Genomic DNA, 26,032 nt, shown 5'->3' with positions numbered 1-26,032 from the left:
CCCCCCCCCCCCCACCCTCTGGCATTTTCAACAGCTAAACAATGGAGGTTGGCACTGCAAGTGAGCCACTGGAAGAGCTGTGTTGTTAATACATGTTTTGCATGCTGATATATTTGCTGTACATTTCTGTTGGCTCTCTGCTGCAATTAACCAGAGTATTGGGAAACAAAACTCCATTATTATTTATGTAAATTACAGTCTGTGTTATGCTTCTTTCTGCTCACTGTTAGTGGCTGAAAGTCAGTTAATGCAGCTTTAAATTCCTAATACTGGCTTTTCTAAGGACTGCAAGGCCAAGACACTTCTTTTTTTGTTGATATAAGATCTAATAACTACAATAGTGTCAGTCACTCAATCACAGTCTCTTTCTATTAATTGTTAAGCTTCACATTTCTCTGTCTTTTATGGCCATTTCCACAGTATCCTATTAATTTCTGTCTCCTACTTAATATTACCTCCTGTCTGCTCTGTGTAGTTTTATTGCATGAAGTCTCCACTTTTAATTCTTCTGTGAATGTTATTACTGCCTTTACACCTGCAATGCACCATCACCAGTACAGTAGATCTTGTCTCTTGTATTTTTATACCTGCTGCTAGATGGGGCCTGGATTGTTTTGGAACTTCCCTCCCAAGGCTGGCTGCACGGTTCCACAGAGCCTCCTGCAGACCATGTACGTAGGATCGTGAAGCCACCGTACCTCCCTACATAACGTACCATACCGTGCCACACAGGCCTCTCCTTTATCCGGCCTGTGTGGAGTTATTTATGGCATTTTCCGTCCCATCCGTTCCATTCTGTCAACCAGTCAGTCCAGTCTTTCACATGTTCATTCCGTAGCAGTAGAGCAAATACCCACAAACCCAATGAAAATTCATCATGTGGTTAGTTAACATGCCTAGGACAGGAGTAGTCCATCTGTCATCTGACAAATGTCTCTTTAGAAATCTTTTTTAGACCACAACAGATACTGGGAGTGAAGCCAGATCCTGAAACCGATAATTCCCTCAACAACATTTGGTGGCAACCTGTTCCAGGTGACACACTGCGTCCACTATTACAGCATGAGTGGTTTGCTCATTCATCAGATGTTTCACAAATAACAATATGAACCAGTAGCTAATGCTCTTTGTAGATACAAGAAGAAGAACGACATGAAACTACAATTTACATTTCAAGAAAAGAAAGAAATCCATACAATCCATTGTACCATGATGACAACTGAGCCATCTCCATCTCATCATATGCAATCTCCTGTGAGCTATTTCTGAGCTTAAACATTTACAGTCACATTAAACTGTATGCAAAATTTGATTAAAAACTGAACACATAACCTTGCTGTAGTCTTGAGTCTAAGTTGAAAATTAGCTAGCAACAGTTAAAAGTCCCATATAATATAAAGGAAGATGTCCAAGTGTTGTGTGATTATAAAGCAGGTCTAGCTTCTATATTAATACTGTGTAAGTATCAAAGCCTCAGTCCACAGTTAAATACACACAGCTTGTATTCAGAAACTCAGCCTTAAAACCAGCTGTCAGGACTTCTGGAACGTTGTGATGTCACAACAAAGCAGAGGAGAGAGGAGATGTAAAACTACACTGAGACAGTTTTTGGTTCTTAAAACCACAAACATATCTTTTTATGGATCAACACAGGAAACACAAACACAAACAAATCACAGGAAAGGTGTAAAATATGGGACCTTTAATGTGTAGTTACAGATTACTTACACACACTAGCTTTGGGTCAGATGTCCTTTTTTGCATGTATTAGTTTGAAAAAGCATCAATCACTTTTAAAACAGGAGAATGGCTCATTAGCATAACCACGCTGATGCTAATAAGCCTTTTGGTGATGTGATACGTGTTAACTTGTAGTCCCTGTAGCTGTGGCCACAATACAGTGTCCATTCACACCAGCACATTTGTCTAAAGCAAGTTTTCATGACCATTTCTCAACTACAAACAGACTTCATGTAGCTTGAGTAGCTTGGTTTTTAGTTGAAAATCACCCAGCTGTAATGGAGCACAGCAGCATGCCCTGTCATCACACATGCACACATTCATTTTTTCTCAGTCTGTGTGTGTTATCTATTACTGTCACCCACCAGCTCTGAAATGCGTGGGTGCTGTTTGTTTTGTGTGTGTGTGGATCAGTGTGGAAGGAACTGTATGTTCCACACATCCCTGCATTACATACTATGACTTCTTTATGATGGAGATTCAGTGTGTTGTAGATCTGTGATAAAACAGTGACCTTGGTAAATGTAGAAAGTATGTTCATCACATCCATCGTGTTATAAAAGGCAGAAATACTGAATGAGAGAAACGGCAGAAATAGATCTGAAATGTTGCTGGGTAGAGACTGGTACTGAAATAATTATTATTTAAATAATTATGATTTAATTATTGTCTTATTTGTAAAAAACAAAATTAGAATCATGTCAGGATCATGATCCATCAAGCTAAAAATAACGTGTGGTGTATTTCCATATCACCTCCTTAAATTCCCCTCAGCTCGACAGGCTGAGTGTCAGTGGTGAACAACGACCAGAGTAAAATTGAATCGGATGTTGGCTATAGTTCTTGACATTAATGCCAATTTCAAATTGAAATGCCCCTTATTTAACACATAAAGTGCAGAAAATGGAAATAACTTTGGTATAAAGGGATCAGTTTGTTATCAACCTGTCAAATGACACTAGTGGTGTCGCCTTAAAGCTTCACATGCAGGCAATATGTAGATGCTAGCCACAGCACACATTACCATGGGCCCCACTTTGGAGTAGACACTGTATTGTGTCTATATGAGAGACTCCATTAGGGGACATGTTTTCATGTATCTGCTTTTATGATTTCTGCCTCTTCCTCAACACAATGGAGGTGTAAGGAGTTACATTTGTGGTGCGAGTGGTAGTAAAAATTAAAGCATTCAGCAGCCATGTCTCCTTCCAGAACAGTGTCCCTGTGTCTGTAGATGACGTGCAGGACTCACTGTAAACAGAAAATGAGTTTACTGTGAGGTCTGTGGATAATTCAGGAGGCAGGGAGGAATACAGGCTCTCAAAGCTTATTCAAAAAAATCTAAAAGTGTGCAGGAATGAGGATTAACTCAAAATTTGTTCTAAATGATTCAAACCCAACAGACTTTGTGTAAACTTTGTTTGAGAATCAGCATTGTTTCATTCATTCACTGTGTCACTTCACTGATAAGCTAACAAGCTAATGTTGCTGTGAGGCAGTCAGTAATAAGTAATTCAATGTGCAGCCTTACCTTCATACACAATTTTTGTATAATTATAACGGTGTTGATTTTAAGTTTGGTGTCATGATTATCTGTTCAGCACGAATTGTCCTCCATTTGGCATTAGCAAAGACAACGATAACAGTCTAGTTTAGTGTCGAAGAGACCCCTAGTCGGGTACAAGACATGACCTTTTGAGCTTATACACAAGTTTTGTATTTAAACAGATTGTTAAAGATTACAGCTAAGGTTAGGTTTTATTTTTCCATGTTTGAAAAGTGGTTTGAATTTAGAATAAATAGTGACAGCCTTGCTGCTATATAAACCAAAAGTGGCTGCAAACCACTTAAGTGTTAAAGAAATAAAACATGTCTTTCTGACCGACAATCACATCTCAAATGATTTATTATAGGTTATCATCAATAGATTTGATGAAGATCTACTCCGAAATTCTCTTTCAACGGACTGATATTTCCTTTACCACTCTTCATGTTATGGCTTTACACTTTCAGACCCACTTAGAGATAAAAAAAAACAAATACGTTATTCACTTCAGTTGGAGTTCTGGGTTATGGCCTTTTTCAGTGGATACTGAATGTGTCTGCGGTTTGCTCAGTAAACCATTCACATCCTCAGTGTGCTCCACTGAGCTTTGCTGCTCGACATCTGGTTCTCCGCCTGGGTCAGGAAGGAGTCCAGCAAACACTCCCCTCTCCCTTCAGTGTACTGCTGGTGACCACACACTGTCTGCCCGTCTGCCTCTGCTGGCGTGAGCCCTGCAGCACTGCAGGCAGTCTATAGAAACAACCAGTAGAATGGAGATTTGGTTGCATTTCTCAGTTCGACTGCCGGACGATTCAACTGTGCCATTCAGGTGGCGCGAGATAAACACAAGTCGTAGACGAGTGGTTAGTGTCACTTGTCAGCTGGTGTCAGGTGATATTCCACCTGTATTTCCATACAAACGGGAGGCTACTCAGGGGTAGACACGGTATTTTCAGCTCAACCATTAGATAAGTTAACAACATGAATCGCTGCTGAGATTGTGACAGAAGCTGTGCAGCTGTATGACTAATGTATCTTCATAAGCATGTGGGCACCACAACATCACACACAGGTGTGAATGTGGAACATGTCATTTTAAAACCCTGGACATGTTACTGTAACAGCCTCCATGGCTTTCTACCTGATCTTGGAAGCTATCTGCAGGGACCTGCACCTCTCCAGCCACTAGAGCATTAGTGAGGACCAACTAATTGCAGTGTCTCTGACAGGACTCCATTCTTGGCACTTTGCAGGGTGACCTTAGGCACCTGACAAACAGTTCTTGTGCTGACATTTCTCTCTTTAATGACTGAATGGAACTATTTCTTTGCACAACGTCCTTCAGTGCTTCGGTGGTCTACTGCTATACTGGTTCTTTCCACTTCACAGCTACATGAACTTGGTCAACTATGACAAGCTTATAAAGATCTGGTCTCCTATGATACTGCCATGTTTAGTTCCCAATTTTCTACTGATGGCTTTTATTCCGTCTCCAAACAGGCCTGTATGTTAGTTTCCATCATTAGTAATAATATTTTTGATTGCCCTCATTTTCACACTGAGCTGACTGGAAAAACAGTAGAGGGAGGAGTTGCTCCTCCTGAGGAAAAACGTAGATATCCACTTTAAAACATAATGACATCCCCCCGGATGGGATTTAGAGAACAGGAGAACCAGTGAGTTAACAGAAAACAGGTAAGTGTAGCGATAAATGTTACCGGGGTGGGGGGTGAAAAAATTACCCACATAGTTGCTCCGGATGGGTTTAAAATAACAGACCAGCAAAAGTAATGTTAGAACTCCCCACCTTCCCTAGGGAAATAAATCCAGTCTGAAAGGCAGTTTAGTGCACTATGTTTACCCTCCATTTTATTCAGCTTTTCTCAAAGTACATTTGTTATAATATCATGTTACAGTGTTTCTGAAACTGTCTGAGTGACCACAACGCCTGGTAGCGAGTAGTGTATATGTGTTCATATACACTCATATGTAAATTCAAACATTATTATATGACGGCAACGTCACTGGCTGTTTTGCGACACTTTCCGCTCTCGTAGCTTCGCCAGTTTACATGATATGTTTTACGATTTGTGTCAAAAATGATCAGCGTGACATTTGAAAGGAAATGTGGACGAAGCTAACAGTTAGCCTGCCCTGGGACTGCAACTGCACCAGTTGTCAGCTTTCACCAGTTATTAGCCTATTAACAATCAAACACGGACAATGGACAAGATCACGGACTCATCAAATCAAATCAAAGCTTCGACATGACGTACGCAGGCAAGTGAGAAGCGTGAAGTTAATTTCACTTGTAATGTATTTGCCATGATTGACACTTGTACTGCTACTGATGACATAAGGCCAGTGTTGATATGTGTGTGATAACATTAATGCTAAATGAACAGCACCACTTGTTGCTGTGCAGTGTGTGAGGTGCAGGGGTTGCTGATAATTAAAACGCTGTCCCAGTTTGGGGCGACCCAATAGCCAAATGGTTATGACACAGACCACATAAGTGCAAATGCCCTAAACAGCAAGTTCTCGCTATGACTCCCCTACTCGCCATCCCTACGTCTCGTCACAATACTGTTGAATTAGTCGGCCCTATTGGTTTTGGTGATGTTCAGGGAGTCAGGTGGTCTCTGAGTTTTATTTTAATGGTCAAGTCCTTGGTCTAAAAAAGTTTGAGAAACACTAATTTTATCTTGGAGTACGAGGTGTAAGTATAAAGTTTTGCTAACCCCCAAAACGTACAAAAAGTAGTGCCTATAGTATACTACTGTTTGCTAAAAACTTTCACCATTCAATATCTACATTTCAGTTTATAAATTAGTTATGCAACACTTGAACAAGAAAATGAGTGTAAAAGAAGTAATTTCAGGAGAAATGGAAAAACATATTTATTCTTACTTTAAACAGTGGTTGATAAATATTAATAAATCTCTACAAAAGTTTCCCCAAAAACTTGCATTTAACTAGGTGGAGATTTGCATGAAAACAAGAATGCAGTCCTGCTTCATCTGCTCTCCAGGTGACCTCAGGCACCGCCTTTAGAAAGGAGTGAAAACAGCTAAATCGACAAGTTTTTATGAAGCAGTGTGCAAGTCTTAAATATAAAACACCAACATACTTTGGCTTGTGTGTACAGATGCTTCAGAAAGTTTCAGACTCTTTCGCTTAGATTTCATTTTAAATGGATAAAATTGACCATCAGTCTACACTCAAGAACCCATGACGACAAAACTGTGAAGGGATCTGAAGCCACTGCAGCGTTTTACCCTCAGGGCTGTCGAGCATTTAACTTTACATTTACAGCTGCATGAATCAGTGTGCAGCTTGTGTGATGAAATACTCAGTTTGATGCTAGGACAGGATTTTATTGGAGGCGAAACCAGCTATAGGTAAGTGTAGCCTCAGCTTTTATTTTGCCTCCATACAGGATGGTGTAGCTCCTCCACATTAGTAAAACTTGTCTTATCAGACTTTACTCACTGCGTATAAATTCACTGAGCAATGTTCCAGCTGTGAAAACAAGTCTGAAGCAGATTAAAAAGATCAAGTTGGCTCAGCCTTTCCTGATTAGAAAGAGGTGAACACGACCACCTGAGTGCCACCTCTGGCCCAGGGTCCCATTAACATGGAATTAATGAGGCAAATATGAAAACCATAAGGGCATGAGGGTCTTCACTTTAATCACTGCTAACACCTCAGGCAGTGCCAGGTCATCATCAACCCAACACACTCCTTCAAAGATGGGAGAATATTTTAGGATATACTGTACATCACAGCAGAATTAAGGTGAGTTATGCATACATCTTCTCTTCGCTTGCAGGCTGCAGTCAATGTAGGGGCTTTTCACATGTCCAGACACTGAAATCTGACTCTAACTTTCTATAATTAACTAATTTACCTTTCATTCCTGCTCTAAAATTAATATGAAATGGTCAGACATAAGGTTGAGTATTTTTCCAACATCAAAATATATCATGACTGTAAACCCAAACCTTAAAGGAGCTATTTGTATGTTTTGAAAGAGGAAATAACATTAAATAGCAATAACAACTTTCTTTTACAAATTAAAAGTCAATATCATAAGTTATAAAACACAACTGTGCTCTTGTCAAAATAGTTTACTTTATCTGGAATCAGCAGTAGCTTATGGTAGCTAATGTAAGCTAATGTTAATGAGCTTTATGTAGATGTTGCTAGACAACAGATGAGACAGAGTCAGACTTATACCCCTTTCGCACCAGAATGAATTCATATACTAAAATATATAATTTAAGCGATAATATCACATGCAGTTACAGAGCAAACACCCATGATACATTGGAGAAACAGTGAGCTGGTAGCTGGTGTGCAGACTGGTAGGATGGATCCGTCCCGTCTTATCCCCGGGTTTGAGCCGCCATGTGAGACGCTTCAAATGGCGATTGTGTGTCTTTAAAACTTATTTTGAGGCCGCAGCTCACTCTTTCATCCTCAGCACAGTGTAGCTGTGGTGTTTCTGCTTTAACAGCTACCGTGCTGGGCAGGTGACAGATGTGTTTATCATGTCTGTGCTCTGAAAGACGTCACAACAGGATAAGTTTTAAAATTTTACGTGTTCACCGGGGCGTTGTGTTTAAGCCCGACAAAAGCCCTGCGTTAGTGGGTCTTAGCAGGATTTTTGACCAGTTGAAAATAATATTTAATGATGCTTCCCTCCCTGTATTACTGTTGCACTAGATTTTACTACATTCCATGATCCCATAAATGTCAGTTTTGGCCACTGTGACCACTGTTCAGCAAAAGCTACATATATTCACTTCAGCACCATTAATTCTCACTTTATGACCTCAACAGAAACAACCAGGTTTATGACAGACTTTTATTACATTTCTCCTGTTCCTCTGTTAATACTCACATAATTCTTCCTCTATGTTGTCCTGATGAATTCAGGATAATATATTTCTTCCGACCACCCCTTTATTAGTAGACTTTTAGTTTGGAAAAAAAAGCTTCTATATGAAGATTTACAGTAACTTTGGTTGTTGCTATTTCGTACCACAGAACAGACAAGAGAAACAGGAAAGGTTCCGAATTACATATAACTGGGTGCTATAAATCATAATTAACTGACATAATGATTAATAAGAATGCCCTACATGACCCCTACATGGGTCGGTCTCGCGATAAGCTCCATTTAGTAGCTGTTCTGGAGCTTTCAGTCATATCACATGATCTTAATCAGCTCATGAAGTTTGCCGATGTTCAAGTTTCCTTTTTTTTTCTGAGCACTTCAAAGACTGGTCCATGTTTGCTTAAAAGCTGACTTTCTTCACTATTGTTCCCAAGATCAGGAATGAACTTTGAACCTCAGTATAACAGATCATTATAATAATTGTGTCTTATTCATGTACAGCAACTTAATTTACTGCTAATTTTTTTGTGTTCAGTTTTCTAAATGTCACTATTTAGTTAGAGGGAGGTTGCATCTCTCCACACATTTTAAATTGGCCTCAACTGGAATTCCAGGTAACATTGAAGAGGTTGTTAAAGCTCTTAAATTTGTCCTTTAGAAACCTGCCAATACTCTGGGTGAATGAAAGAATAAGACGGCAGATTACAAAGGCTCAGTGCTCCGTCCTCTGCACACACCCCTCACAGAGGCTGCTGAAGTAAGTCCAGTTCTCAGCAGGAAGTCAGACCCCCACAGAGCGCTGCCCTCTCACGCCCTGACTGTGATGCCATAAATGAGCGCTGAGGCAAAAATAGAGCTCTTGAGTGAGTGTGTTGTCTAAAGTGTGAGGTCACCACTGACATTCTCTGTGTCCCCTTCTTTTATAATTTCTTTATATTGTTTTACCAGAACCAGCTTGCTCTCTGTTGTGAATACCATAAGTATGAATGCAAAAACACACGGGCTTCAATCTAAAATGAGGCTGTGTTTCTCTGCTGCTTGTAAAGCTCTCTAGCTACAGTGTTGTGGAGACACAAAGCTTTCATCTGACAGCGCTGACAGAAAGCTTTTTATGCCAGGGGAGAAAGAGCTTGCTGTGGGGCTCAATCTGGAGATGATAGCTGATATTTAATATTTAATCCTCCACTCTGACATTGATATCTCTGGTACAAATAATTTTAATAAAAAGTTTAATTTCAAATGGAGGAAAGTGCTGACTTAACTTGCTGTATTTTCTGTCATTTTGCATGACGAAGTGTAAAAACATGCATATCAGCAGTTACCAGCAGTGCTAGTTTGTGCGTTCACTCCAGCATGTGGCAGACCAACAGGTTGGATGGTGATGGGAAGGATGATGTGAGGTGTAGAAGTGACTGTCAGGGTGTATCAGTCAGGATTAACATCTCCGCTCTGCTTGACTGGAGGAAGCGCCTCCAGGAATCACATCAGTGTAGTTAAGTAACACCATCAAACTGAAAGACCCCAAGTCAACAGGAAGGAAACAAGACAGGAGATAGATGAAGGCATAGACTGCCAACATTTAGATATACAGAGTTACTAATAACAGTCCTTTATTTTAACTAAATTTTATTGTGCATCTTATTATTTCTATAGCCTAATGTTAACTATTTAGTGTTACCTGCCAATCTAATGAATATGATCCTGGCAGATTTTTACACCTACTTTTTACTGACAGTAATAGTGAGGTATCAGCTTCTAATGGCTATGCTATACACCTGTATAATTATGATTAGCTTTTACTAATCAGCTGGTAGCCAAACAACCATGAATGAGCCAGTGACACTTATGCATGAATGAAAAAGTTGATGCAAATCAGCTTCACAGAGGCAACAAAAAATAAGGTATTTCATATTTGAAATGTTCTTGAAAAACAATTGAAAATAAGATAAACAATAAGATCATATCAGGTATGTACCAGCTTTTAAGTCTCACAGAGGGTTAAACGCGAAATTGATATGATTATATATATCTGGAATCAGATGGTGAAGTTACCCACTCCCAGTTACCCAAGTTTATTTCACAATTTTAAGTCTTTGACTTATGGGGCACTGCCATGAAATCAAATGGACCAAAAGCTCAGTGAACCAGAACTACAGCAGACAAGCATTTTGTTGATTTCAGGTTTTCAAAACTCCATTTCCTGTCTAGCAACTCTGGGCAGAGGCAGAGAGTTTCTTTGGGTAGCATGCTCACACTGAGAACATGCTATTGTTTAGAGGGTATAATGCTTACTATGTTCACCATCTTATTTTAGCATGTTAGCATGCTAACAAGTACAGCTGAGGTTGGGAAGGTCATTAGATTTTCAGCTATTTGGTCATAAACCAAAGAATTGAACAAATTAAAATTGGAGCCAGTGATAGTTCTAAATATGAAGTCAGGGGTTTAACAAAGTTATTAATCCTGTGGAGAACATGAATATGTACAATATCTCATGGCAATCAATAGTTATACCAAGTGGTGTTTGTCCAACTTATAACTCTTGAGCCACGCTGCTAGCTAGCTACCTGAAAACTCCCACCTGCACCCACCTAACCCTAACTCTGTTCACTGTTTGTATGTTAGCATGTTAACATTTGACAATTAGCAATGGACACGAACTACAACCGAGGCTGGTGGGGATGTCATTAGTTGTGGAGGTATTTGGTCATAAACCAAGGTAATGGGTAAATTAAAAGTTTGAGCTGTGATATAAAACCAGGTGATCACCAATGCCATCAGAATACATCCTCTGGGCACCATGAATGTCTAAAATTTGGTGCTAATCCATTGGGTTGAGATATTTTGCAAAATAAGTGAAAATGCAACCCATTCAGTAGTTGTTGAGATGTTTAAGTCTGGACCAAAGTGGTGGACTGAAACAAGGAAGAAGCACATTCAGTGTGACATTTATGTTTCACACCAAAGTTTCATCTTCAGTGAGTTTTATTAAAGTGGTTTCTACTATTTTTCTTCATGGTGGACATGTCAAAGTAAAAATCTCCTTCCCTTCACTGTTTTCTCTCTGTCTGTCTTATTTGTCCCTTTGTTGTCCTGCTGTCTCTCTGCCTCTGTCTCTTTGAGCTGCCCCAGTTTCCAAGTATCGATTCAGCTAATCTACATTTGATCAGCTGCATCCCCTCCACAGGCAGAGCAATTGATTTCTGGTCTGACAGGAAGTAATTCTGCCTTTGCCTCTTTACTGTCCCTAAAGCGCTGGATTGTCACTGAAAGATTGGAGCTAAAATATTGTCTCCAAACGGTCTCCATCTTCCCTACACATGGAGCAGACAGCTAGTGGACTATGAGGACATATTCTCTGAATTTGACTAAAAGTGTATTGGATTAGAATCACTTAAGCTACTCTACCTTTAATTGAAGAAGAACACAGTGATAACCCTTAAAAAATAATTTGAACAGAATTGAACAGTAAAACTCTCCATTGTAAACATCCATCAGATTTTACTGACTGACTTTACAGACTCATTCAACTTTGACGACCTACTTACCGGAGTTATGCCTGCATGAGCTTTTCCTCTGCTCTAATCAATATTTTGATAAAGTTAATGTAATGTGAATGGGGTCATTTGTAGTGACAAACCCACAGACAACTGTAAACCAACTTTGCAGTTTCCCCTCAACTCCATGGAGCAGTTCAACATCTTTCAGAACATTAGAAAAGTGGACACTAATACAGTTAATAACGGAGCGAATATTTAACTTAGGGTGTTTTCACTCTTAAAGTTGGTTTGCGGTGGTCCAATTCAGTTGATGAGTTTGTAAACTTGTATCATTTTCCCCTTGGTGAGTGAAAAATAAAGACCAGTAAATGCATCATTACAAACTAAGTGATAAAGTTCTCTCCTCTTGTTGGTCAGATTGTCTGGCTAGAGCAGGAAAGTAAACACAGGAAGAAGGTTACAGGAACCGTCGAGCTCAAATTTGTGAGTTCACCTGCTAGTGGTGTCGGATCGAGTTCAGAACTCTTTCACACCAAAAACGAACCACTCCAGAGTTTGTTTGGACACAGACCAAGACCAACTCCTCAAAAGAGTCTCAGAGAGATTGTTTTGGTCTGCACCCGAGTGCGATTACTGCTGTCACACCTACACAAACAGATTGTACCGAGGGAGAAACGGAACCAGAGTTCGGTTTAACCAGACTAAAAAGCGCAGCTGTGAAAACGCCTTCATCAGATGCCCAGAAGCATGACCACAAATGAATGCTAATGTTGCTTTGAGTCTGCAGGATGTGTAAGTGGCAGCTGTTTGCTAACATTTTAACCATATCAACTTTATAAGGTGATAATATGTCAGGGTTGTGTTTCAGCTTGTGATGCTGCCCCCTGGTGGCAAACAAAAGAAAATCAAGTTATGTAGCTTTAAATATAATTTACTCCAAACTACTTTTAGCTTGATTTCCCAAACACTCAGTACACAGTACACTACACAGACTTTATTTACTCCAGAACAACTGAAAATATTTTTCATATGTTGTCATTTGCAGTTCATTAACACAATACCTCAATTTTCTCTGTGCCACTGTATGTCATGTGTCTATAGTCTACTCATTGCCATGATGTGCACCAGCACTTTTATATATACTACATAGATTTAAAACTCCTTTATTAATATTTAATATTTACTAGAGTTCCTCAACTACTCATTGTTTGCATTGTGTTTTCTAATCGACTTAACGTTTTGAATTTGTGTCAGGTAAATATAATAATAAATAATAATAAAATTATAATAAACTGGATGAGCAAACTTGAAGGCATTGTGTATAATATGTTGATACAAAAAAAAACACAATGTAATGCAGAAACAAAATGAAATTTAGAGACAGTGAAATCTGAATTTCTCCTTTACTATTGACAGTCATTAGCTAATTTCGGTTGATCCAACAATAGCACATGTAATGAAATGTGGAAAATAGTTATTACGTACTTCGGCATGTCATCATATGGTCAGTGATTCATGATAACCAGGAGAAAAACATCACTCCACTTTGTTAAATGACCATGAGGAGATGAAAATGGAGAATATAATAATTATTTGCTTCAGCAGGTTTAATCAGGTTTGCTCTTTGCCTTTGTTTTGTCGCACTTAACTGTATCACACAGTGATGACATGTTCTCCACTCAAGCACAAGGCTGAATGAGATCATAGGTTATTTTTGATGTAGGGATCATTGTTTAGACCTAATGTGCCTACCTTTATGTTGTCATGCACACAAGATCATAGTAATAATCAAAGGCAACGGTGAAGACAAAAGATTACTATGGTGTAACTGTGAGATGTGTAATTTGGCTAGATGTACTTGTGAATGGAGCACAAAGGAGGACATTATGTGTAATTTAAAGCAGGAGAGCAGAGAAAGGAGAACAGCAGTGCTTCTTCTATGAGTTAATATAATGACAATGCAAAATGTGGTTCAGCTCTGCTTTTACTGCTTATGAATAACCCAGTGTGAAATTAAAAGTGAGGTACAAAGAAAAGAAAATATACTTTGTTGAAAACCCGACAATAAGAACCAAATGAAACAACAACATGATAACATGGAAGATGTATGATTTGGACAAATATGTTCTTATAAGATGGTGGGAAAACAAATTTGTAATGTAAAACAAGCCGTGAGGAGAAGGTGAGCCAGACCCGATGGGACTAAGCTGGGTTGTCATAGCAACGCTGTCCGGGCAGATCTAAAAAGAAAGAAAAAAAGGAGCGAAGGAGGGAGAGAAACGAAACGAGGACAGGTCCATTTTGTTCTCCTCAACAAACTGCTGTAAAAGCAAAGTGTTTTTTCTCCAAGCCTGACAAAACCCCATTCTCCTTTTTTTTTTTTTAGAGGGGATGGGGAGAGTGTTCCTTGGTGAAAGAGGAGACTTAGAAAACAGATCTGTAAATAGTTTCTCACCCACTGACACTTTGGCTGCTTGACCACCGTTGGTCGAGGGATAAGGAGAGCCTTTGAAGTCAGGTCCTCCACCGTGGAGAGTGCACTGTGATGGCCACATGCCTCACTGTTCAACTCAATGGCTTTACTGGCAGAGCTGTTTGTCAGATACAAAACAAGGCTGAAGGAAACGAGATGGCGATGAGGAGGAGGAGATAAAGTGGAACAAAAAGGATGAGGAAAAAATGTGAATATCCACTAGAAACAAAATGTACCAACACAATCATGTATAGTAAATATAACAACATATGACGACATATAAAGTGGAGACATGTGGCGACACCTGACTAAGGTGAGAGGGAGAGGAAAAAGAGAAAAAGAAAGAGAAGAGAGAGGAAGGTAGATTTAACTAGCTAACATTAAGTTATATCTTTGATATTCATCCGACCTCAGACCTACCACATGCATCACCTACGTACAACAAAACCCTTCACTTAGAGGCCATGGGGAACACCAGGACAAATCCTGGTTGGCCACCACATGGATGGGCTGGTGGACCATCAAAAAAGTCCATCAAGTTTTCACTGGCCGTGTAGTGTCAGTCTGTCTACCAGCCCTCTCTGTGAGCCTGTCATTCAGGGTGTACATGAGAGCCTCCAGCATGTGTGGTCTGGGCCTGGGCCCACTTCACCGACTGGTGTATTGTTGCTGGAGGCACCGAAACAACACTTTTTTGAGAAGGAGTGTCAAAAGGAAATATAATATTTGCAGTTTGCATAATCCAGGTGAAATTCATATAATTTTTTAAAGCGCCTGAAGATTCAATCATCACAAAAGCGTACATCAGGCAAGAGAGCCAATAAAAATAAATGCAATGGTCAAAGTTGTCATATTGACAATCAAGGTACATTGAGCAAGAAAACATTCCACCTTAAACATTCTCTGTAGCCGCCGGGAGCCATTGTGCACCACAGTGAATTAGATTATTTTTTCTACCTAGCTATCGTTAACTAGTAAAGCTGAAAACGCAGCAGAACATCCTTTCATTCATTTCATTTCATTCATTCATTCATTTCTTCCATGCACTACAACTTTTCCTCAGGCACAAGTAAGTAAATTAAATTATTCAACAGACAAACTAATTGTGTTCATCTGCCTATACTGCTTAATGCCACGCTCCCTACAACCTACATCCATGCTATCTAATACTCTTAGCTGTACTACTTAGCTAGATGTTTGGCTGATTGCTGCATAATATTCTCAACATAATGAAACTAATATATTCATAAAGTCACTCTAACATTTGATTGTGTAGGCAGTTATAGTTGACTGATGTAAAATTACCTTTGTGGCAACAGTGATGGTGGAGGACAGTCAGTACGTTATCATTTTTGCAATAGTACCTGTTATTGTGTCATCACATTTACTGGAATTAACTGAGTATAAAAAATATTTCTGTTAAACATGGGGCAGCAAAGTGGTGAGTATACGATGACTATATGGAAATGGACATTATACAAAATTTACCAGAAATCTTATTGTTAAAGGCTGCAGGAAATTCCACCCACCAGTGTGCTTTCTGATATTAATTAGCACTTGTTACACTGAGCATAACAGGTATACAGTTATGTTGAAGTGTAGTCACCTGAGCCCAGCTGACCTGATGTTAACAAGAACGCTGTTGTCCCAAATTGAGCGCATTGCATTTTCCTGATCTCGAGAAAATGGACTACCAAGTTTAACATCCCAGGAAGTTTGAATTTACAGTGTACAAATGTACTGTATGTCACATTACAAGACTTTATTAAGTCTGTACACAACTACAGTATGTAAAAACACCCTTCAGAAAAAAGGCTTTAGTGGCACTGAGTAATTCTGGATTAACACACAACACAATAAAATCTTTAGATGCTGTTCTTAGCTATCATTAGTTTTAAAATTTAAGGTCAGTGGCTGGATAGATTAGTTTTAAAATGGTGTTTTCAGTTGTGCTCTAGAGGCTGCTATGTAGGGACTGTAACGTGCTTCCAATGTCAAGTGTGTCGAGTGTGGGGGAAACAATATGCATGCCCAAAGCCTGTTGTAATGAAAGCAGATGGCACAAATTTGATACTAAGTGGGGCTGATTGATTGAATGTTACAGCAGTGCAGTGCTAAGTCAGTGCGGTACTCTTTTAAAACCTAGAGTATGCTGGCAGACCCTACAACTGGCACTGTTCACTGTACACTGCAAAACCAAAAGTTTGAACAGAACCAACAGCATAATGATCATTTTATTATTCTTGGAGCCGATAGCAGGGGTAAAAAATGTCACGCTTGTCCTCTAGGTGGTGCTAGAGGAAAGGTTCATCCTCTGAGGAGCAAGGCTGTGTTCAGTTATTTTCATCTGCTCATTAGATTTTGATTTTACAGTTGAATATTTTGACCTGATCTTGGTGTTTGACGAAACCTTTAGGAATCATTATATGTGGACCCTGACAATAGCAAATTTCAAATGGAAGCAGCCTTTGGGGACCATGAGTGCTTTTACCAAATTTAATTACAATTTGATCAGTGATTGTTGAGGGATCTTGCTGCAGACCAAAGTTTAGAACAAACCAAATGATCAACAGACCCGATATAAATGCCCACATGGCATACACACACATGATTTCTAACCACATGTATCAACATCTTTTATCAAAGAAACAACACAAACTTCACCGTAGCTACAGTTGGTACAAAGTTACACACGAGATGAAGCATTAATTCAGACGAGGCACTGGTATCTTTCCACCAGCAGCAGTGGCGTCATGATGCCAAATATAGCCGGGTAATGCAATGGTAATTGATTTCACAACCAGCTGTCTTACATAAGCATGTCAGAATGAATAGAGATGGTGAGAAAGAGGGGGATTAGATGGGGTGGAATGAAGACAGGAAAAAAAATACAGAGATGGAGGGTGAGATGGCGTGAAAAACCAGTTGAGAGCGAAATAACTGAAGTGACAGAGAGGAGTTAGAGGAGAGACGTATGTTGCAGTGGCAGGAGGAACATGTCAGGGACGTGTCAAGGACAGCAAGACGAGAGGAAGAGATGCTGAGAGACAGAAAAGGAGAGTGTAGGGACAATCTGTCAAACAGTGATGATGAATCTGAAAGGCAGAGAAACAAAAAGAACAACTGATAGACAAGCAGAGATTTAACAGACACAATGCCTGGTGGGAAATTACACCTTAATTCTCTCACCTGCTGAGTCGCCATTTTACATACTTGTGCTTCTACAAGTAATTTTTAAAGTCAGTGATGTCTCATATACGCCCTGTTCAGACCTGGTATTAACACGCATCTCAGGTGATCCGATCACAACTGGACAGTTCTAAGTTCAGGTGTGAATGCACTCAAGACTCATTGAGAACACATTTGAGATCTGATCCCACAGACCAGATAATGAACCAAAAATATTTTACTATTTCTAATGGCTAAAACCTAATGTGATTGTAGAGCTGTGGGCAGCGCAATGACTCACTCAGCCCCTCCTTTCCTTGCTGTCTTTCTCTCACAAACACATTGACAATGAATACATGTTTATTTGCATATACAGCAGGGTACTGAGATCCTATCATAAGTGGTATGTGGAGACACATTTTTAATACCAGGTGTGAACTGATGTACTTTAGAGCTGTCCTCTTGTGATAGGATGACCTGAGACAAATGTTAATGCCAGGTTTGAGCAGAGTTCATCATGTAAAAGGGATCATTTGTAGCGATGAACCCACAGTAAATTATCATCATCCATCTGTTGTGCAATGTGCTTTTTAGCCTCTTTTTTCACATCCTGTGAAAGTCTGATCTCATCTACTCCATTTCCAGCAGCAACAAGAAACTAAATTATTGCTGCTTCAAGCTGTCTTTTAACTTTAACTGATGAATTCCTAAAGGTACCTACATCTCCACCCCAGGATTTTTCACTAACTATAACAAAACAGGGTCAATTTGATTGAGTATTGTTGCAGTTAGTATTTTTTTTTATAGCTAATTAGCTAAACCAATGTGTGGACATATAACCCATGTTGTGTAGGTGGATCTCAGTTTATGTGGGTTGTATATAAAGGTTTGTGGTGACAGATCCATAAACTCTGAAGTCCCCGAGAAAATGTTTTCAAACTAATACAGATTTAGAGGAAATCCACTGAGAGCTAAGTCTCTGATTTCAAAAGTCAGTAGCTGCTGTTGCTGCTGGCATTTCTTGAATTTATTTTCTTGTAGTGGTTGAGCTCACTCCTGGTTGTGTGACAAGTGGATTATGAAAAATAAAATAAAATAAATTGTGGCTCTCCAGTGCTACGCTTATATGACACACTCGTCTCAGTGCAAAACATATTCAACACACCCATTTAATCATGGCGGTGTCCTCAAGCTGTCAGTGCTCCGCTCATTCTTTTGCTGCATGCCTTCGCATACCCCTCATCTGAAAACTATGTCACTGCTTGTCGCCACTGCTGCTGCTGCTGTCAGCATTTCCAGAGCCCCACCTCCAACCCAACTTCTTAACAATGTCTCCTCAGCAGTGACTTTGGTGGGTACAATGCTCAGTGCTATGAGAATAAGTCCCGAGTTGTAAAAAACCGGAATGATCTTTTAACATGAGGAAATAAGCTAATGCTCTTTAATCCAAAACCCATTTCCAGTCATCTTACCCTTCTCCAGTCAATTTTTCTATTAATGGTAATGTATAATGAATTTCTTGTAGTGACACACCCACAGAAAACTGTCAACCAGCTTTGCAGTTTCCTTTTAGCTCTATAGAGCTTTTAGGCATCTTGCAGCTCTTTGTTTTGGTTTTAAACTTTACTGTTTTGGTTCAGAGGTTAAAATCCTCTTTCAACAATAATCTGATCAACAGTCTCTCCGTATGTTTCCAAAGTCCATTCATGCCAACTGCATGGGTGAATAAATGAATATCCAGCAAAATGCTTTACATACAGAACATTATGAGAGCAAATAGGAATTAAACATACGTCCCAACTTAATGAACTGTCATTCGATGCTTGTGTACGGTCAGATTTTATAAAACAGGCAGCGCTATCAATAAATGATGACTGATGCTAAATATCACGCAGTGCTTTCCATCAATCTGTCATTATGATTGATTTGAGCTCTTAAGGAACGTAAAGTCACATATGTCTGAAATGACAAAGTGCCATCACTTGGAGCGAGCAGTGGTATGTACTTCCTGTCTGAGAGGGGCTTTAGGAGTGGGTGGAGATGAAAACAGAGCTGAAAGAGAGTGAACATTGGACCAACAACGAATCCAAATAAATACTCATTTTGCTCTGAGTCTGTAAAATGTATAAGTAAGCTGCTAACTGCTTGTCAACACATTCTTCATGTGATAGTTTTACAAGTTGATGATGTCAGTGATTATATGTTGTTCCGATACCCCCATGTGGCCAAAATATTAAAGAAAAAATGAATGCAGGTTTAAATTTAACATTTAACACAAATTTAAAATGAAAATGACCTGAGTACTTTGTCTTCTTCAGCTATCTGCACCATTGAGACACGCAGCTTATCTGAACCCAAAGGCTTTGGCCACTTGCCTGTGATCACAAAGTCACCTTGTGTCTTGTCGCCAGTGAAAGTCACATATTACCTTTGACAGGTGGAGCTTTACTTTAAAAATCCAAGCTGTGATGAGGTCTGTATTTCATTATGGTGGGTTTTCCACTGTAAGTCACGCAAACCGTACACACATCGGCTGCTTGGAGTGACCGCAAGTAGAATCTGGGCTTTATTCCTTTAAGGGTAAAAGTGGTGCAAGACAGAAAGAAAGAGAAAGAGTGGTGTTGTGTGTTGTGTAGACACCACTGGGAAGGTGTTGGAAGCCCCTTAAGAGTCAGTTCACAAGTTTCATCCATGGACATGGTTTTGGTATTATTCATTATTCATATTATGTTTGGGGATATTTCCTTCTGAAGTGTCTTGTTGTTTTTTGCTCCTAAAAACAATAAGATTTGGAAAACTCTGCAGGCATTGCAGGTGTTCATTATTATTATGAAATTAAAAAAAAAATTAAAGTTAAAACCTGAATTATTGTCAGCTGGAACTAGAACACATTAACTCGGAAGTGAGTTAAAAGAGCTGTTTGCAAATTTTGCTACTGCTATACAGTCAACATTAGCATTAAGAGCTGTTTACTTACCAGGAGAAACTTTGTGAGTTCAACATCAAACTTGATCACTAAGAGCTGTCTCCAGTGGTGGAAACCATCGCCAATGCTCTTGTTTTCCTTCTATTTCTATCACTTATTTTCTTCTACTGAAGTTAGCATGCTAACCAGCTAGCTCCAGCCAAGTCGGAGTGTTTCGTCACATTCCGATACCGAGTCACTGTAACATCCAGGTTGCCCTGAAGAAGTAGGGGGCATATTAAAACCTCTTGACTTGTAATCACAACGATGACTGAAGCTCTTAACAAGACTGGTAAGTAAACAGCTGTTAATGCTAATGCTTGCTATGTAGTGGCTATCATTCAGCAGTATAAAGTATAAGACTGTTGTATTCCTATGAGATTGTGTTCAATGTTAGCAGTTTAGTGCATCCAATGTTAATGCAAGGTAATTAGCATTATCTAAAGTAAAAACAATGACCAACAATAGCAATTAGTGACTTCATCATCTAGCAATTGACTCTCCTCCTCCATATAGCATTTTTTTTTAAATCATCTATATCCACACACGGCTAGCCTGTGAAAGATTTGGATTTATCTGCATGTTTAACAAGGGGCTCTAGTAAGAACGATGGTCAGCATTCAAAGAGGGTAGTGTCTTTTCTTCACTCTACAAAACCCCAAACACAAGAGCACAATTGTAAGAAATAGATAAAGCAGTGATTATCTGCTTTAACATGGGCTTCAAGTTATCATGTCCAGCCAACTAGCTTACTATCTACAGTGGTAACTTAGCATTATTCCCAAAGATAAGAAGACTATTGTTAGCTAATTCAATTTTTTTGTGGGATTAGATGTGCCTTTGCAAAAAGCGTTCACAAATAACATATTGTTCAGTATTTTGCCACAGTATGTAAAATGGTTCAGGATGCTTTTATATCACCGTATGCTAATGTTAGTGGTTTGACAGTTGTCATTTCAATAAAAGTCTGCTTTTGTCTACTTCAATCTAAAATCAAGGACTTGCTGTTTCCACAATTTCACCGTTTTCATTGCAATTTTAATGCAACGAGTGCAAAAATGGAAAACTTGACAGGTATAGCAACAACGAAGGGTGGTGGGGCTTAAGGAAAAGTCTTTAAATTTTTATTTCAACACATTCTCCCATTATCCATCTCTCCAACTTCACGTTAAATGAGGAAAAGTTTTCACTGAGTCTTAATTAATGTAAAAAACTAAATCTTACCACTCTGTGTGTCTGTGGTCATGTTTGTGTGTTGGTGGACCGATGTCATCATCCAGCAGTGTTATTGTACTGACACTTCTGACCTCACTCTTTGTGTGTGTTGATGTGTCAGTGTGTATTGGCGTGTTTGTGTATAACTGTACGTTGTTACTTTGGGAGCAACTTTCTGTGAATTTCCGAGCTCCGCTTTTTACTGAGTAATCTTGGTTGGTAATCATCCATGTCTACTCCAGTGTCTTTGTTGTGTTGCAAACTAGAGCATCACTTAACTGTGTTTTTGTAGAAACTGTACTTTGAACTTACTTTGGGAAAATAATAAAAAAAATACCAGGATCGGTCAGACCAAACTTTCTGATTCTTCTCTCCTTTTTAGATTTCATTTCTCTCAGAGACTGATTTTTAGAGTTAACTGGAGAGTGAGTTGGTGCCACTCTGATTCTTGCCTCTGACTAGCCTCTTCTCTGTGGCAACAGCATTAAAGGCTCATGGGTATTGTAGTATTTAGACATGTCTGCCAGGCAATAACAAACAATTAGTTAGAATTAGTGGCCATAGGGTGTGTTTCTATGTATGGTAACAATGAGGTTGTCATTTAAAGGAAAAATTCAATACAGAATGGGAAAAAAAAACACTTTTGTAACAAACAGCCCCTCCCACTTAGCAGCTGTATTAGGCCTCAAGGATTTTGCTTGTGTACAGGAAAACTCCACAGAGCACCTTTAATTTGACCTCTAGTTTGGCATCACCAGCCAGTTTAATTATTTTTTAGTGACTTGTTATTAAACTCTGGTGTGTACTGTACAGTGGCTTGTACTGCAGGGTGGCTTTGCGGCAAAATTCCCATCTTGATTCCATCTCCTCCGTTTCTGATCAGCTCCTCATTTGTCTGCTGCTCAAGCTACTCCAGCTCAACACAACATCCAATCGGCAAACTGACCCCTTCCATAATTTCACAGTGTGGATTTGTGAAATTGAAGAACGTCACTGTTTTATTACATGTAAATCATGTAAATGAAACAGAAATGCCATCACCATGTGTCATGCTGGGAGCCAATGCAGATGATTTTGCTTTTTTAAGGTCAGACAAAAAGAGAGCACTCTGCATGATGAAATGATAGTGTAACCTTAGATTTGTGTGTGTGTGTGTGTGTGTGTGTGTGTGTGTGTGTGTGTGTGTGTGTTGCCACGGTCGTTGCAGGTTGCTGTCCAGGATGGCGGGGATTAAGGAGCAGCAGTTCACGGAGGAGAAGCCCCTGCTGCCGGAGCAGAGAGGAGTGGACTCAGACATGGTCAGTTTACTGGGCTTTATTCACTGTGTGTATTCTCTGTGCCATTAACCCTCCTGTCTGTGTGCTCACATGCTGATTAGTGTCGCGCAGGATGAACCACTCTGAAAACTCTTGGTGTATTAAGACAGAGATGTTTGCGCTCATTAGCAGTGATGATTTATAATTAGACAGTGCGCTTGTTTACCAGCGGAGGAGGAAATTAATGAACGCCATCCAACCATGACTATTTGATAACAACAGCATGAAAAGATAAAAGGTCACTTAAGCTGAGAGAGAGAGAGAGAGAGTGGGGGGAGACAAAGAGGGGAGCAAAAACAGAGGGGGGCAGAGAATAGTCAGTGGGTGGTTATATAAAGGCCACTTATTGCAGTCCACTTCTCCATTACCTAAGCAACAGGTTGTGGCTGAATTGGGGGCTCTTGAATGTTTGAGAGCCTCTTGTTGCAGGAATTATGGAAACGGTGGAGATTTGCCAGATTAACTTGAAAAGCGACTTGAAGAGGCGAGAAAAAGACTCATTTTCTCCTTAGTTCTCAGTGAACTGAGTTGGTTATTATTCTTTCAAGCTGTGTGTGAATAGAACAGCAAAAAAAAAAAGTAGATCAGAAAAGGCCAGTTGTGACAAGGCTGTTTTTATTGCAGTGGAAAGCAAACGACAGGCAACAAAATCATTACTGTCCAGACACGCATGAAAACAACATATTGAGCCGGTTGTAAACAAGTCTGGAGTACTCTTCTGCTTCTGACCAGCCTCTTGTTTCTGACTAAACCTGTTAGCCATGACTCACTTGGCCAGTGTGTCAGAAATGAAACTGCGCTCCCAGGAGTTACAGTAGGTCAGGTTTAGCTTATTAGAAGCAGCCTGTGCATCAATATGAAAGACTAATTCTGCTATTGATCTAGCTCAAGGTCATTAGGCCCATTCGTTATGACCCGCTGCTTATAACGAATCAAGGCCATGAACAGCTGCCTCCATCAGCCCAGCTCCGTGTTTGTGCTGCTCATGTCATTGTTGTGTTGAAATGGTGATTTCAGCTCAGACACATTTGCAGTTTTTATCTCCTGCCTCTCTCTCTCTCTTTCTCGCTCTCTCTCTCTCTCTCTCTCTCTCTCTCTCTCCCAGCTCATTTAAAGTCTGCAGCTCTGGTGTTGTGCAACAGTGCGTTAGTGACCTTTAAGAGCGGTTACTGAGTGATTACCTCCTGGCACAAAACACTGGTAAAACTCTGCTCTGACTCACAGCGAGTCATGTCAGACTAACGCTGCATTCACTTCATATGGACACAACAAACATGTCCTGATGGTTCTTCTTCTTTGATTGATTTAATTTCAAGATGTCAAAATATCAGGAGTTAACACTCAGCACTTAAAACAAGAAATAAACTGATAGTGATGCATTTGAATTGTCCACATGTGTCCAAATAATAAAAATCATCCATTATTTTATATATATATATACATATATATATATATAATCTGTAATATACAATATTTGTTTTTCTTGGCAATGCTTCAGGTTTTTCTGTGAAAACAAAAGTAAATATTAAGATAGTTTAATGTTGTTGCCCCTGTTTTGTTTGTGTTGGGTAAAGACAGAAGCGTGTGCCCGTGTACAGCCCACTGATGGTTTCTGGCCATAGATGGCTGTTGATGGTAAAGGTGCCAACAAAGAAGAAGGCTTCTAACTTCTAAGCTTTGCATGAGGAAGTAAATACATCCACACAGTGTCTCTTGAAGGAAAAATAACTTTTGTTTACAAGAAAAACACCATAGGATGCTCTTAATAAACATGATGTCATCTGTATTTTCATGGAATATGGGGGTTTTAGCTTTAAAAACTAAGACATCTAATGTGGTTTTTATCAGCTGATTCCAGTAGCTTTACACAGTATTTTTGGATTACAACTAAATAAATAAATAAATTAGTAATTTATTGCATTTTAGAGAAGACTGGGAAATAAAAGTTTCAAATAGGGTTTAATGATTGAGGAAATGAAATATGAAAAAGATCCTAGCTCTGGCCCTGAAAGTAACATACCAGTTGCTGTACAGCCTCTTCTTCTCTGAAGCTTATATTTACTGTGTTTCCCATGAATGCAGCATGTTCCTGGGTTTAGAGAGGCATGAGAGTAATCTCATCCAACAGGTCTCTGCCCACAACCTGCTCCTCTTTTCCAGTGAAAGGAGGGTGATGGATCTTAAGGGTGACCTTTTTGGTGATGCTGGAGCAGAACTCAAGCCAGGAGTCTCTTGTTTGGAGCTTCAAAGGTTCAGAGCGTTGAGGGTGTTTCTGAAACCTCCATGAATATTGCCTCAGAAAATGAGTCATGAATAATTTACGTCACATTTTTATGTGTATGTTGCTGAACTGGTTGTTATCCAATAACCACCTTGTTGTGCTTGTTGTTTCACAACACAGCAGGATAAAGGAGACGAGGCATCAGGGGGGCTCCCCTGCCCCGCCAGCCCCCCGCCCCTTAACCACCCCTCTCCCCCCAGTCGCCCCACTCACCGCTGGCATGTCATCGCACGGCACTGGCTCCGCCAGACCCGCCGTCGGACCAGCGGGGTCCTCCCGGTAACTACCAGAACCAGCAGAAACATCCGACCGCCAGCACACTGAATCCAACAACACAACCAACAACAACTCAGAAAGTTTAACTGATCATAAAACTGGAAACTCAGATACTTGATATTTCATAATACAGAACTAACTCATGATGCAAAATCACAAGAAAGTCCCTCTGAGCTCGACAGAAGACTGGCACAGAATCTTTATTTAGTTTTGTCCACATCAACATGGCTGATGTTAACTGCTGATACCTGCTAGTAGAAAACAGCCACGGTCTGCACAGTAAAGCAGGTTAATCATTTACTTAAAGGTCCCATATTTTCTTCTTCTCCTGTGTTTTATTTGAAGTGTTGATCCATAAGAAGATAAATTTGTGGTTTTAAGAACCAGAAACCATCTCAGTGTAGTTTTACATCTCCTCTCTCAGGCTTCTCTCTGGAGCTCTAGTAACAACAGGTCAGTGAGCCAATCAGAAGAGAGGAGGCTCTGAGCCTCTCTTCTTTCTGAGTGATCCAATAAAAATATAGCAGGGTTTGGGGCGTAGCTGAGTGCGGTGACTGCTTTGTTGTGACATCACAAAGTTCCAGAAGTCCTGACGGCTGGTTTTAAGGCTCAGTTTCTGAATACAGGCTGTGTGCATTTCTCTGTGGAC

General features: G+C 39.7%; 1 protein-coding gene across 3 annotated transcripts in view; it reads left to right on the top strand.

Annotated features, from left to right (window-relative positions):
• Nucleotides 1–26,032, top strand: part of ndrg4 (NDRG family member 4) — a 52,414-nt gene that overhangs the window by 2,114 nt on the left and 24,268 nt on the right. For 2 of the 3 annotated variants that reach the window (XM_087171528.1, XM_087171529.1), the window contains exon 2: nucleotides 22,718–22,808. In XM_087171528.1, coding sequence (XP_087027654.1) covers nucleotides 22,731–22,808 — 78 coding nt within the window. In that variant the 5' untranslated portion in view covers nucleotides 22,718–22,730. Of the gene's footprint in view, nucleotides 1–22,717; nucleotides 22,809–25,227; nucleotides 25,387–26,032 lie in introns of all 3 variants that reach the window. The other variant, XM_023397303.1, reaches the window with a different exon arrangement.

Source organism: Seriola lalandi, unplaced genomic scaffold (assembly GCF_002814215.2).
Source record: "Seriola lalandi dorsalis isolate HSWRI2012SDOR001 ecotype SW California unplaced genomic scaffold, Sedor1 jcf7180002055008, whole genome shotgun sequence".
In the NCBI taxonomy this organism is placed as follows: Eukaryota; Metazoa; Chordata; class Actinopteri; order Carangiformes; family Carangidae; genus Seriola; species Seriola lalandi.
This window is presented reverse-complemented; position numbering and strand designations above follow the sequence as displayed.